Raw genomic sequence first — 13,986 nt, 5'->3', positions numbered from 1 at the left:
GTTTCCAGGGATGAAACAATGTCTACTAACTTCATATTGCTTTTGCAACTCATTTAACCCTGCAACACTACCAAGCAAGATGCCATTCTACCAAATAGAAAGCTTTTACTTCTTTTAAATGCTGATTTTGATTACTAGACCGTAGATGAAATGAAAGAGCTGTGGTATAGAAACTGAGCCAGTGCAAGAAGATATTTACTGAATTTTGATACTCGTGGCACTGCACTGAGTCTGTATGTAGTGCCTGAGATCTTCCTCAAGTTTCTGTTTCATCTCTGCAGATTTCATCTGCTGGTTTAGAAAAGTCTATATCTCCAAAAGATTGTTTAAATTCTTCTTTTTTGGTAGGTTGGTGATCCTCTTGAAAAGGCAGCACTTAAAGGAGTTGATTGGTCTTATACATCTGATGAGAAGGCTATGCCCAAAAAGTAAGTTATAATACAATTTGAAATTAGTCCTCTAGTTATATTTGTATGAAGCACCAAAATTTAGTAGTTCTTATGGTTTCACTCTTGAGATGTTATCCCCATGGTTTGAGATCTTGATCTTGATAGGGATCTCGGTCTCTCAAAAAACAGAGATCTGACGAAACCTCGGCCAAGATCTGGTAAAAATCCTCGGTAAACTCGAGGGCCCATCTTAGTGGGTATTAGTGCTTAGTTTGGACAAGACTTTGGTATAGTCTATTTTTGGCCTTCTAAACTCAATGATGGCTTTAGATTTGTGAGGAAACATGTGTATATATGAGTTCCAACTCGGCCTTTACTTTGAAACCGATACACCGAAGGAATGAATATGCATACTTATAAAACACAACTCGAGGTCCCATCTTAGTGGGTATTAGTGCTTAGTTTGGGCAAGACTTTGGTATAGTCTATTTTTGGCCTTCTAAACTCAATGATGGCTTTAGATTTGTGAGGAAACATGTGTATATATGAGTTCCAACTCGGCCTTTACTTTGAAACCGATACACTGAAGGAATGAATATGCAGACTTGTAAAACTTGAGATAACAACAATTACTTTAGATAAATTGATCGTGTCGCCAACCAATCAAAAATAAAATCCTATACTATTCTAGCTAGTAGAAAGTACGGGGTCGAACTATGGGGAACTAAAAGGCTAAGTTACTGAGATTGAATTCAACAAAACCTAATTTTAAATTAAATCTATTAATCAATGCAAAAATTTTAACTATGAATACGTGAAGATTTTTGGGATTTCGAATCCCCAATGCTTTTCACTAACTGATATAACTCTACGCTTCTTAACAATGGATGGTCTTTCCTAGATATGCCTTATCTTTGCAAGACTATCGTCCTTTGCCGAAGTTTGGCACACTTAGTTTGCTTAGCTATAGAACATCTTTGGCCAGACTCAAACACAATCAACTAGAATATATAGAACAATTAAATTAATGAAATAAGCAATGGTTCATCTACATCCCAAAGAAAAGGAACTAGCTACTCATTATAACAAATAAAGATAAAATTTAGAGAGAGATGAGAGCCTCCGCGTTCGCCGTCTTCCTCTTCTCTTACCTGCGCATAATGAATTCGTCCTCTTTACCCATACCTTCAACCTTTATGTGTTCGAATTCTGGAAAAACTCAAAACTAGAAAGTTGTAGATATTGTCGTTATCTTTCCATAGCATCTTGAATCACCACAATCCGAGTTCATACGAGAGAGATATGCACAAAATACTCAAGGTGGGTCAGTTTACCCGATTTTCAGATCTTATTACCAATTTGTTCCTTGGACCTCCACCTGTTTCCAATTTGGCTAAGATTAGTGCTCTCCTTGCATTAATTAAGTTAGATATCAGCTTTCATGATTTCTTGGGTAGCAAGATTGAATCCAGTGATTTTATTTTAATTAAAATTCTCTAATATATTTGCCAACTTTACTCCACATTATCTGTAATAACCAAAATCACCTTATTCCTGAAAAAGACAAAATTACACAATTAGCTCTCTTTTAATTAACTAAGTATGGAAAATTAAATAAAATAAATAATGATAAATACATGCTTATCAGAAATGAAAACGTAAAAGTTTAAAGTCAAATAGTACTTCAAACATGTTATGTTCACAATTTCACATTCCAACATTGGTGTACTTATAAGTTCCACCATGAGAGTACGAGAGTAAAATCAATGACTAAGCAACTCCTTTAACTTCTTCGCCACCAGCACCACCTCCATCAATGTAGAGCATAGTTTTTGAGGGGAAAAAAACCGAAGTTTTGGAAGAACACTCACCTTGCTTCAAGATTGGTTCAAATTCTGTATACCTTTGTTCTAGATGGGCTAAATAGCTTGTTGATGCACCCTAGGAAGAGATCTGACCAACTTTTGGGCAAAAAATCCAGCCAAAACACCATAACCAGGAAAGGCAGGAGTGTTGAGATAGGTCGAGATCGAGATATCTCGACATGTCTCAACTGAGATATGGTATACTACTATACTTAGAGACTGGGTTGAGCTGAGACCTTGTGAGATATGAGGATCTCAAACCAAGATCTCGAGTTGATCGAGATCTTGGCCTAGATCTTGTATTTTTCTGGGATCATCTTGTTTGGCCTGAGATCTTGTCTCGAGGTCTCAGAAAAAGGAGATCTTGTGAGACTTCGAACTATGCTTATCCCCCTTACTTTGGACTCTTATCTCTTCTTTTTCTTTGGATTGACTATTCTGTAGCGTTTGCCAAAAAAAGGGGAAAAAGAGAGAGACTATTCTGTAACCAATTTGTATGTGCAAACTTTAGTTGTCCTTTAAAAACCAGCTGAAAAATAAAAGGAGGTGCTAAAAACCAAAGATAGATGGCTGCCGCATCCATGATCACACTTGCCCTGTACCAGTCTTTAATGTAGTATAGCACATTTTGTATCAAACGGCAGCTGTCTTGCTTCTAATCATGAACTTCTTAGCAAGGTTTGGACTTTAGCATTTGAATTCTTTGCTACTGCAGTTCTGCAGGGTTGTTTGCGTATTACAATGGCGTTCATCTTTGCATCAGCAAGGACAACACAACCAAGTCTGAAAAAACCAGTTCCCCTTTCTGCAAGAAGCATAATAATATGCTGTCATTTGTCCTGTTAGGTTTGGGGCCAACTTATCTCCCCAATATGGAAATACCCAACTGTGCTGTGGTGCAAGGATTGCATTCATTACTTTTGTATTCAACTTTGGAATCCCTTCCCAGAATAAAAAAAAGTATTTGTGGAAATAGGTTACCGTAGAATCACATGTATAGTTCCTCCTCCAAAAGACTCAGAATGGTACTCGACTAGAAACCTAATCTAGCCCCACTGGAACAATTATTTGCAACTTAAATTGAACCACATAGAATTGGTTCAACTGAACTAAGCGATGAAAACTTAAAATAAACCAGGTAAAAGAACAATCTAAATAACCCTGTATGCGACCTTATTACCCATAGTTTAGTGATGCAGATCCGGGGTTCAGAAACCATTTATTGGATTATTAACAATAGGATTTAATTAATGAAGGTTTGGTAATTACTGGAATTCTAAAATAAAACAAATGTGCAGAACAGAGGAATCTGACTTATGTTAGAGATGGGAGGGCAAATTTAGAAGCAACTATAAGACAAAGATGGTGGGTACTAAAATGCAAAGTGAAGGGGAAAGAAATTGAAATAGCAACCTGGTTGTCTTCAACCTCATGGCTCATGCTGACAGCTTGATACAAACTGCTTTTCCCATTATTATAGATAGTGTACTGCTTGGAACTATCTTGTATAGTTGTATGTAATATTTGTCTTCTCTGGTCTTGCAGGGGGGGTGGCCAAGCTGTGCAGATTATTCAAAGACATCATTTTTCTTCTCACTTGAAGAGAATGTCAGTTGTTGTACGTGTCCAGGAGGAATTTTTAGCTTTTGTGAAGGTTTGTTGTTTGTATGCAGTTTTAATACATGTTTGTAAATATCACTTGTTTCCAGTGCTAAATTCGACTTTCTTTTTGGAAACTTTCTGGGTCTCCCCTGTGGTTATTCTCTATTTATTTTTACTCTCTTCTCAAAAGTTTCACTTCTGATTCGCCCTAAAATGTAAACTGTTACCTCTCCTTCTCCCTTGATATTTCAAAATGGCCAAATCACCCTTTATTTGCGCCCCTTTCAAAAGATTAACTCATTTCTTTGACTTGTTCCCCCTCATTTTGCCCCCCCATTTTTTTTTATAGGAATCTGTTATATATGATTGGGTGTATTTTTATTATTATTTCCCCACCCTCTTTCATGTATGTTTTTTTAAATTTTCCCCCCCTCTCTTTAGATAGATTCGTATAAAATAGATGAGAAATAAAAAAGATACATCTTATCATGTTTAATAGATTCTAATAAAAGATGGAGGAAGAAAGAAAAATTACGTCTAATCACATTTAATAGATTCCTATGAAAAAAGGGAGAAAGAAAAAAAAATATAAGTTCTCTATAAAAGAGGAAGAAAGAAAAAAAATATATAAAAGAAATACATCTAATCACACATAATGGATTCTTATAAAAGAGGGAGAAAAAGAAAAAGAAAAAGAAAACAAAGAAACTCAAATAAAAGAATTGACAAAATAGATTAAAGAGGTAAAAACAAAGGGAATTTGGCCATTTTGAAATATCAGGGAAGACGAGAGATAATAGTTCAATTTTTTGGGAATCAGGGGTGAGACTTTCGAGAGGGGAGTGAGAGTAAATAGAGCCCCAGTGTAGGGGAGACAAAAATTTTCCTTTGTTCCCCCACTCCTCCTTAGCAATAACCCATAGGGATGTGTTTGATTGAAGATCTCTGCTGGTTAGATTTTCTTGGTGCGATAAAGTGCTCTTTAATTAATTGTTCTTTGTATTATGCTTTTTAATTACTGGTCTAGTAGAAGACTTAAACCAATGCTAGAAAGTGGCTTAAGCCCGTGCTGGAAAATTGTGAACCTTATTTTATAAAATTCACGCAGACCCCGCACACCGCACACACACACACACACATATGGTCTTGAGGGGAGATACACTGTATGGACTATGGTCTTGAGAAGATGAGGATGGACCAGAAGACATTGGATTCATCAATTTAGTTATTTGAATGAGACAAGTATAATACTTTATTTTTATAAAAAAAAGAAAGAGCTTTCCATTGCTAAAAGTACCATTTGAAACAGCCATTCAAGGCAAAGTATTCACAAATTTCTTTTTATTTTTTGGATGAATAAATATATTTATTAACCAAAGGGAAGAAAAAAACGAAAAAGGGGGAGGGGGAATACAAATTAAGGGTGGAGCCCAGCCTATAAAGAAGAAAACAGAAGTTCAACAGAAGGCACCAAGCCTTAAAACAAAGCTAAAGGGAGAGCAATGAAAGAAAATAGCTTATACAAACTAGGGAACAATAAGACTTAGTTTTTGGTCCTATTCTTTTTCTTCTTCCTAGGAGACTTAGAATCAACATGGAAGTCTCCATGAATTTGGTAACACTCCTTGGGAATATGGTTGCTTCTCCTGCAACCATCACTATAAGAGGCAAACGTTGAGGTAGGGCCGGCGTCCTCGCACAACAAGGGAAGGTATATATTGCTACAAGCAAGCTGCCTATAATCAAGAAAAAGGGGGGGGGGGAGGGGAGCACGAGATGGAGAAGGGGGTAGCCAATGTCTAGAGAAAATTGGATGTCTCCAAGACTGGAGTGGCAGGAAAAGAGGAAGAAGTGATCAAAAGAGTGGGGTGAGGAGGGAGAAGCGGGATGGAGAACCCTTGCAGGAAGGTAGAGGAATCAGAGGGTGGAGGGGGCCAAAGATGGTTGGGGGAGGGAGGGGGCTGGAGAGGCAAGGAGAGAGGTTGAAAGATAGACAGGCACTAGGTGGGGTAGGGGGAAGGTAGGCTGGGTAGGGGGAGAGTGGAGGTATTGGGCAGAGGGACGGGGGATTGGAGGGCTGGTTGGGAGCAGGAAGGGGAGGGAGAGGGAAGGGGTTGGGAACTAGGATGGGCCAAAGGGATTAAAGGAGGCTGGGGGTGGGTCAAGAGGAGGGGGTAAAGAGGGTTGGCCTGAGAGGGAGGATAGGCGGATTGGGTTGGGCATGAGGGAGGAGGGATAGGAGGGTTGAGTTGGGCCTAAGGGGAGGGGTGAGGGGGTAATAGGTTGGATGGGATGGGCTGAGGGGGTAAAAGGATGGGTTCTAGTTGGTAAAAGGGGTGAGAGGGGAGAGAAGAGAAGGGGGGGGGAGATTGTGAGAAAGTTTAAGCAGCGGGATGTCTTCGGCTGGCAAAAGGGGTGGTGTGGGGAGTGTGCAAGGTGGGGGGAGAGTTTATGTGGGCTTGGCTAGGCCAAAGAGGAGCAGGGAAGATTTGAAGTCTACTGGGGAGGTTTAGGGCCTGTAGGAAATGAAGAAGAGAGACATGAAGGAGAGGAGGTTTAATGAGGCGGCGTTGTGTGGGGTGAGGGAGAAAATGGCATAGGAGGATGAGAAAACTGGGGGATGAGTGGAGGGACCCACAGGGATGAGGGAGAAGGGGGTCAAGCAGAGGATGTACACAAGAATGGATGATTCAATTCCAGGTCGAGATTCAGAGGAAGAAGCATTACTTGGCAGGAGAGGAAGGTGGAAGAGGACTAGAGAGAGCACTACTGCATGTGGCATACGGTTAGGTTTATGGTGGTAGAGAGCTTAGGGTTGATAGGTTCAGCAGGTTCTGGGTCATGGGATCCCTTGAGAGAGCTTAATCTGGTAGGTTTGTAGCAGGGGGTACTCAGAAGGGGGTTTGCAGGGAAAGGCTATGTTCGAGGTCAATCTCCTCTGACAATGCCATGAAATGATTTTCCTCTAGCTGAAATTGACTAGCAGAGCTAGCTGGTGGCGCATTGTTCATTGCCGGAACTTTCGCCTTTCTTTCTTCCCTCTTTGGTTCTTTATTCTGTTCCTTCACTTTCTTTCTGTGTCCTGCAGATCCCATTGGGTTTTTTTTTTTTTTTTTTTTTTTTTTTCCCCCCTTCTCTCTCCCGGGGGCCCCCCCCCCCCCCCTTTTTTTTTTTTTTTTCTTTTTTTCTTTCCTTCCTCCTCCCTGCTGTGTTGCTGCCCCCCCCCCTTTTTTTTTTTTTTTCCCCTTCCCCCCCCCCCCCTTTCTTTTCCTTTCCTTCTTTTTTTTTTTCTTTTTTTTCCCTCTTTTTTTTTTTTTTTTTTTTTTTTTTTCCTTTTTTTTTTTTTTTTTTTTTTGGTAACCGAAACTTTAATTAGAAGAGTGGCAAGAAAAAGCCAAGACATCCTGATTACAAGCTTCAAGAAGCCAAGGAATGGAATTAGGCCAGACCGTCCTACTTGCCAAGGACAGGGCCTTCCTAGCTAGATAATCGGCTACCGAGTTAGCCCATCTAGAAACAAAATGAACCGACCAAGACGGTTCACAGGAAAGAAGTTGGCGAATGTCCTCCACCACCCGATAAGCATCTGACTCCACGGGAATGAAAGGATCCACAAAGCAATGTGTGAGCCTCTGAGAATCACATTCAAACACAACATTCTTGAACCCTGCATTTAAACACCACGAGATCGCCTCCCTTAAAGCCAAAGCTTCGCCCGTGAAGATGTTGGAGCATTCAACAGGGATTGAGATGGCAGAGAGGCAATAACCGTTTGAATCCCTGAGCACGAACCCCAAACCAGCTGTGCTTTCGTCATCTGCCATAGAGAAATCAGTGTTCATCTTCAACCTTCCTTCAATCGGAGGAGTCCAGTACCTGAGCACGGTCACAGAGGGAAGGCACACCGGCCCTAGAGAATTCCAGAAATCCGTATACGTTTTCCAAGCTCTCTCAACAATGCGATCCGGCTTCCATAGCGAACCTTTAAAGCTAAGGTCGTTCCTTGCTAACCAAATTGACCAACAGGTAAACAAGAAAAGACTTAGAACTTCCCTGTTTGTTTTTTTATCTGGAAATTTCAGGCTCTCCCATCTGTTCAAGATCTGAATCAGGGACCTCTGATTGTTGGTTTCAATGATATTCGAAATACCCATTCCAAACCAGATTGCTCTCGACGACTCACAATCAAAAAGAATGTGATCAATAGATTCAAACCCTTTGCAACATCTTCCACAGGTAGGATCAATCTTAACCTGTCTTATTTGCAAGTTTTCCCCTGTAGCAATCGCCTGATTCAATGCCTTCCATACAAAGGTTTGTATTTTTGGATAGCACTGAGCTTTCCAGATCAACTTCCAAGTCTTTGGATATACCTCTTCCCACTTATGCCTCCGAGATGTTGAAGGAGAGAGTGAAGTTCGAGCATCCCTATTATTGCATAATAGATGATATGCACTCTTCACTGAGAATACTCCATTAGCAGCTCCACCCCAAACGATTTTATCTTCTGTTGGTAATCTCCCTAATTGAATTTTCTGAATAGCCATAGCTTCCTGAGATGTAAACAATTGGTATAGTAAAGGCCTATTCCAAGAACCTGTGATGGGATCAATTAGCTCAGCTACCCATTGAATAGAACACCAACTGGGTTTATCTGATGATACTCTGAAATTAGGTAGACTGGGAACCCAATTTGAACTCCATATAGGTGTGCTCAACCCATTACCAATTATCGATATTAAACATGCCATAAGAACTTCTCTTCCTTTCAAAATGCTTTGCCACGCCCACGAAGCTGATGCTCCTCTATGAGCATCCAAGAAATTACAATTAGGAAAGTATACAGCTTTCATAAATTTTGCCCAAGGAGATTCAGGCTGAGTCCAAAGCCGCCAAGCCACCTTCGAGAGTAGTGCCCAGTTATGTAACACAGGATCCCGAAGCCCCAATCCTCCTTTACTCTTGGATTTGCATAGCCTGGTCCAAGACATCCAATGGATCTTTCTTTCCTCTTCTTTCTGCCCCCAGTAGAAGTTTGAGATTGTCTTCCTTGTTTCATTATGTAACGAAGTCGGAAGGAGAAAGTGAGATCCAGAGTAAGAAGACATAGCGAAGCAACTTGATTTGATGAGAACCTCACGTCCCGCTTGAGACAATAATTTAGCCTTCCAACCATGGGTCTTCTTTTTGATTTTTTCCCCTACTTCTCTGAATAAATCAGATTTCTTGACTCCAAAGTCGTATGGAAGTCCAAGATACTTCGCAGGGCCATCTCCATATTTAATCTTCAGACTTCTCGCAATCCATCTCCTAAACCGAAGAGGAGTATTGGGACTGAAAGTACAAGAAGATTTACTTTCATTAACTTCTTGACCACTGGCACGGCAGTAAAGATCCAGGCTTGCCTTGAGGTGGTTGATCTGTTGGAGATTAACTTCAGAAAACATAAGACAATCATCAGCAAACAAGCAAATGTGAAATCGAGGAGCTCGGTTTTTCACCCTTATTCCTTTAATTAGATCATGATTTTCCGCCTCTTTCAGTAAAGAACTGAGCACCTGGGAGCCAAGAATGAAAATGAAGGGAGAGAGAGAGTCACCTTGCCGAATACCTCGAGAGGGGCAAAAGGAACCTTTCTCCACCCCATTTAAAAGAAGAGAATACGAAACTGAAGTGATGCATTCCATAACCAAATTCACCCATCTCAAAGAAAATCCCAGTTTTAACAAAGTAGCTCTAATAAAGGGCCATTCAAGTCTGTCATAGGCCTTCCGCATATCCATTTTCATGGCAAGAAATTTTTTCTTTCCTTTCTTTCTATGTTTCACATAATGAAAAATTTCATGAGCCATGTAAATACTATCAGATATGAGCCTACCAGGGACAAATGCCGATTGAAATGGGGAAATAATATCTGTGAGAGAGTTCTTGAGCCTATCCGCAAAGATCTTAGAAATGAGCTTTACCACCACCCCGCATAGACTGATTGGTCTAAATTGATCTGGAGCCTCTGGGTTGGGGGATTTAGGAATCAAGCACACGAAGGTTCTGTTCAACTCCTTTGGCATAGAACCGCTTACGAAAAACTCTTTCACACTTTGGCATATCTCTTCATTGGTGATATCCCAATATTTCTGATAAAATAATGGGGGAAAACCATCTGGTCCAGGGGACTTTAAAGGTCCCAATGACTTCAAAGTAGAGAGAATCTCATCATCCTCAGGGGTTTTACATAGTAAAACATTCACCTCCTCCTCCACCATAGGATGTACTCTATCCAGAACTTGGGATAAAGCCGATTGAGAAAAGCCCTCAGATGTTACTGCACCACAAAAATGATCTAGCAAGAGATCATGAAGTTGATTCTCATTGGCAGTCCAAGACCCATCCTCTTTCTTTAGCTTTAAGATTCTATTCTTTTTTCTTCTTTGAATTGTAGAAGCATGAAAGAAAGCAGAGTTCTTGTCACCCAACTTGATCCATTCAATTCTAGATTTTTGATGCCAAAGCATCTCTTCTCTACAAAGCTCCTCATCAAGTAGATCCTTCAACCTTTCCTCCTCATCCATAAAATTCTTATAATCATCCTTCTTTTGAATCAGTTCAATCTGAATTTTCAGCTCCTTAATCTTCTCTTGAACAATGCCAAAATCCTCCCTATTCCACTTCTTATATTCTTTTTTACAATTTTCCACTTTTTGACAAAAGGGATGCAATCTCTCCCTAGAACCATTGGACCTCCACCCACGAGCCGCCACCTCTTTGCATCTAGGATGTCTCATCCACATGGCCTCAAACCGAAAAGGGCGAGAGCCTCTAACCTTGCCACCTACCGAATCCAATAATACGGGATTATGATCTGAGCAATAGGCAGGTTTAATGGTAACCGCTGCATCCTCAAATAACACATTCCACTCAACGTTGGCCAGAACTCTATCAAGCTTAATTCGAATATTAGCATCTCCTCTACGTCTATTATTCCACGTAAAGCACGGCCCATGAGCTCCCAGGTCCATTAGACCACAATGAGAAACCATATCTTGAAATCGCTTGATGTCCCTACTACCTTTTCTATTACCACCCTCCTTTTCATGCCAATTCAAATAGCTATTAAAATCACCTAAGCATAACCATGCACCTATTTTCTGATTGCTGATTCTCATAATTTGATCCCATACACCTTGCCTCTGCTGTCTAACTGGAGCCCCATACACACATGTCATGAAGAAAGATTTGCCTTCACCCATAACTTCCACATCCACAATGTGCTCATCCGCTGAAATGAAGTTGATCCTAATCCCATTTCTCCAAAACAATGCAAGACCCCCAGCTGATCCTATAGCATTAACACATATGAAATCATCAAATTTAAGCTTTCTGCTCAACTCTGAAATTTTAATCTGCTGACTCTTGGTTTCAGCTAAGAACATGATATCCGGTAACACAGAGATGGAGAGATTCTTTAGAGCCCGAATTGCCCTGGTACTCCCCAGACCTTGGCAATTCCAGCTAAGGATTTTCATATGGCCCCATGGGACTGATAAACCCCAGTCTCCACGGGTCCAGACAATAAAAAATGCTCCATTTCTTCTAGTTGGAGTTCGGCAGAATCAGATAACTCTACTGGTTTCTTCCTTGGGCGGCCCTTTCTGCTCTTAGAAACGATTCTTGATGGCTCAGCAACGTTTAACTTACTTCTCTTTTCTGGAGCTGGGTTGAGCAGAGATGCTTCTGCTAATACTCAGAGGAGGTGGGTACCCTGGCTCAATAGATGGTTGGTTTGGGCTTAAGGTAGTTGAAATAGTTGGTTTGATTTCAGACACAGGTAGATTTGGGCTTAATATAGTTGAGACAGTGGGCTTGGGTATTATGGGTATAAAACCAGGTGGGCTTGAGTGGGTAATGTTTTGGGAGATGGTAGGCCCACAAAGGGTATGGCCAATTTGCAATGTACGCCCCGTCGAAGGAAGAGAAGTGGTACAAAGAGGGGAGCAGAGACTCGCATCTCAAGTATAACTAGGAGGGAAAGTTGACCTAGGTAGTTCTGTGGCCATGGATTGAGACAGGTTAACGTTCGCCAGATGATTCAACAGGGATATAATGGCAGGAGAGTGATCTGGACTGTTCCTGAGGTATTCTTGAATGGGTTGAGGAAGTTGATTTTGGATTTCTGTATCAGGCTGGAAATCAGCTTTATCCTTCTGAGTAGAAACAGCCAAAGCCATTGATGAATGAGGTAAAATACAAGGGGTGATTTCAGAAAGTAGCTTTTCATACCTATCATCAGATTGGCAAAGAAGCTGTCTGTTCCCATCAGTCAAACGTCTTTCTCTGTCAAGAAATCCAGCATTGGTCGAGGACCCTGCAGCTCTGTTCTCCATCGAAAATTCCGCCTTCCCGGAGTACGCCCTCTCGCCCGTTGGAGTTTCAGCAGCACCAATATCTCCGGCCTCCGGATTACCAAGGTCGAGGGGGTACTCAGAGCTAGTCCCTTCATCTTCCACAGAATATTGCTTAGAGAAAATGATTTTGGCCGTTTTGATGAGCCGAGCATCGGTAGTCAATCCCCTGATTTCCCCAGTACATTTCGGGTTTGGTCTGTCCCTGCAAAAGCTCAGTTCGCTGCAACCATGACTTTCACGATGAGCTTTAAGGTCCTCGAACTTCTTGATGCATCGATCTTCTTCGTGACCGATTTTTCCACAGAAAGGACAATATGATGGCAGCCTTTCATATTTAACCATAGCTTCAACAGGAGGCCCCTGAAAACCTGTCACTCTAATTTGCACTCGCAGGGATTTTTGGATATTTATGCGGACTCTGGCTCTTAGGTATGAAGTTTTAGTGCCAAACTGCATCCCATCAATGAGCATAACCGAGCTTGTTTCCCCCAACTTTCTTACTAGTTTCATCACGATAATAGGATCCAAGAACTCAGTAGGAACATTATGGATTTGAATCCAAAAATCGCAGTATTTGAACTCCCAGTTTTTCTTCTCATTCCACGGTTCCAGAACAATGAGATTCCCACCAACCGTCCACGGACACTCTTTCATGACATTCTCTTTATCCAATGGGTGTTGAAACTGAAACAAGAATTTCCTTTCTTCCAGTGTTATAACTTCCACATTATGACAGGTGTTCCATGCTCTAATAAGCCCCTCTGTTATTGCCTGTTTTCTGAAATTTCTTCCTTCCATTACACAGCCTGCAATAGTATTCTCCCATGATTTAATCACTCTTACCTCATCCGCTGCATCCAAGGTAATTTCATCGTCCGATTCCTCTGAGCCATAATCCTCTCTAGGAGTATCTACCTGGGTAGAAGCTTGGCTATGCGAAGAAGGAGCCCTCTGTCCAGAAGTTCTAACAGGAACTAGCATTCCAGATGAAGATGTCTTTTGACCAGTAGAAGCCATTGAGAAGTTAAAAAACTGAGGGGGTAATGCAGATAGTAGAAAAACTTGGAGATTGGAGCTATTGAAAATACTCCGGACACAAGATCAAGATATAAAACAGTCACGCCGGAAGGCGGAGGAAGTACACGCCGGAAGGCGGAGGTGAAAGTTGCCCTTTGGAATCACATTTTCAACTACTAGGAACTTTAAACCAAAGCCAAAGGAGAAGATCGCTCCATTCGTAGTTTTAGATACTATAAGTTTCTTCACATTTTCCTTTTCCTTTGTTTCTTTGTTACCCATAAAATATTTTTAGTGGTCATTTGTCTTCCATCCATAGTTTTAGTTGTTATTGGTTTCCCTTGTTCTCACTATGTATACATTATCCTTGTTTCATTACTGTTATTTCCTTAACCATTGTTTTGCAGCCCATCAGAACCAACACGTATATTTATTTTCCTTGTTATCTATCTTTAGTTATTTCTCATCCCATTTTTATTTTTGCAGCAGATACATTTGCATTAATCCTTGTTTTGCTTACATTTTTTTCTGTGCTGCCTTTCCATGTTAGAAATTGGATCTTGATTACTATTTTCCTTGGTTTCTTGATAAACTTGTACTCGTATCAGGGTTACCATGCCATAGTCCCATCCTCATATTTCCCTAGTAATTCTTGTTGGTTGTGTTCGTTAGCCTAGGGCTGATATGTTGTTTGATCTGCATTTTTATCAG

The 13,986-nt window shown here is 40.8% G+C and overlaps 1 protein-coding gene across 2 annotated transcripts in view; it reads left to right on the top strand.

The window, feature by feature from the left end:
• PDR2 (phosphate deficiency response 2) overlaps nt 1-13,986 on the top strand; it is a 51,557-nt gene that overhangs the window by 23,622 nt on the left and 13,949 nt on the right. For both annotated transcript variants that reach the window (XM_089152162.1, XM_089152161.1), the window contains 2 exons: nt 349-428; nt 3,800-3,908. In XM_089152162.1, the coding sequence (XP_089008288.1) occupies nt 349-428; nt 3,800-3,908 (189 nt within the window). The remainder of the gene's footprint in view (nt 1-348; nt 429-3,799; nt 3,909-13,986) is intronic.

The sequence above is a fragment of the Hakea prostrata genome, chromosome 4 (assembly GCF_041222555.1).
Source record: "Hakea prostrata isolate BN-2017 chromosome 4, UWA_Hpros_2, whole genome shotgun sequence".
Lineage (NCBI taxonomy): Eukaryota > Viridiplantae > Streptophyta > Magnoliopsida > Proteales > Proteaceae > Hakea > Hakea prostrata.
Note: the sequence above shows the minus strand (reverse complement) of the source record. Positions and strands in the feature narration are given on the sequence as shown.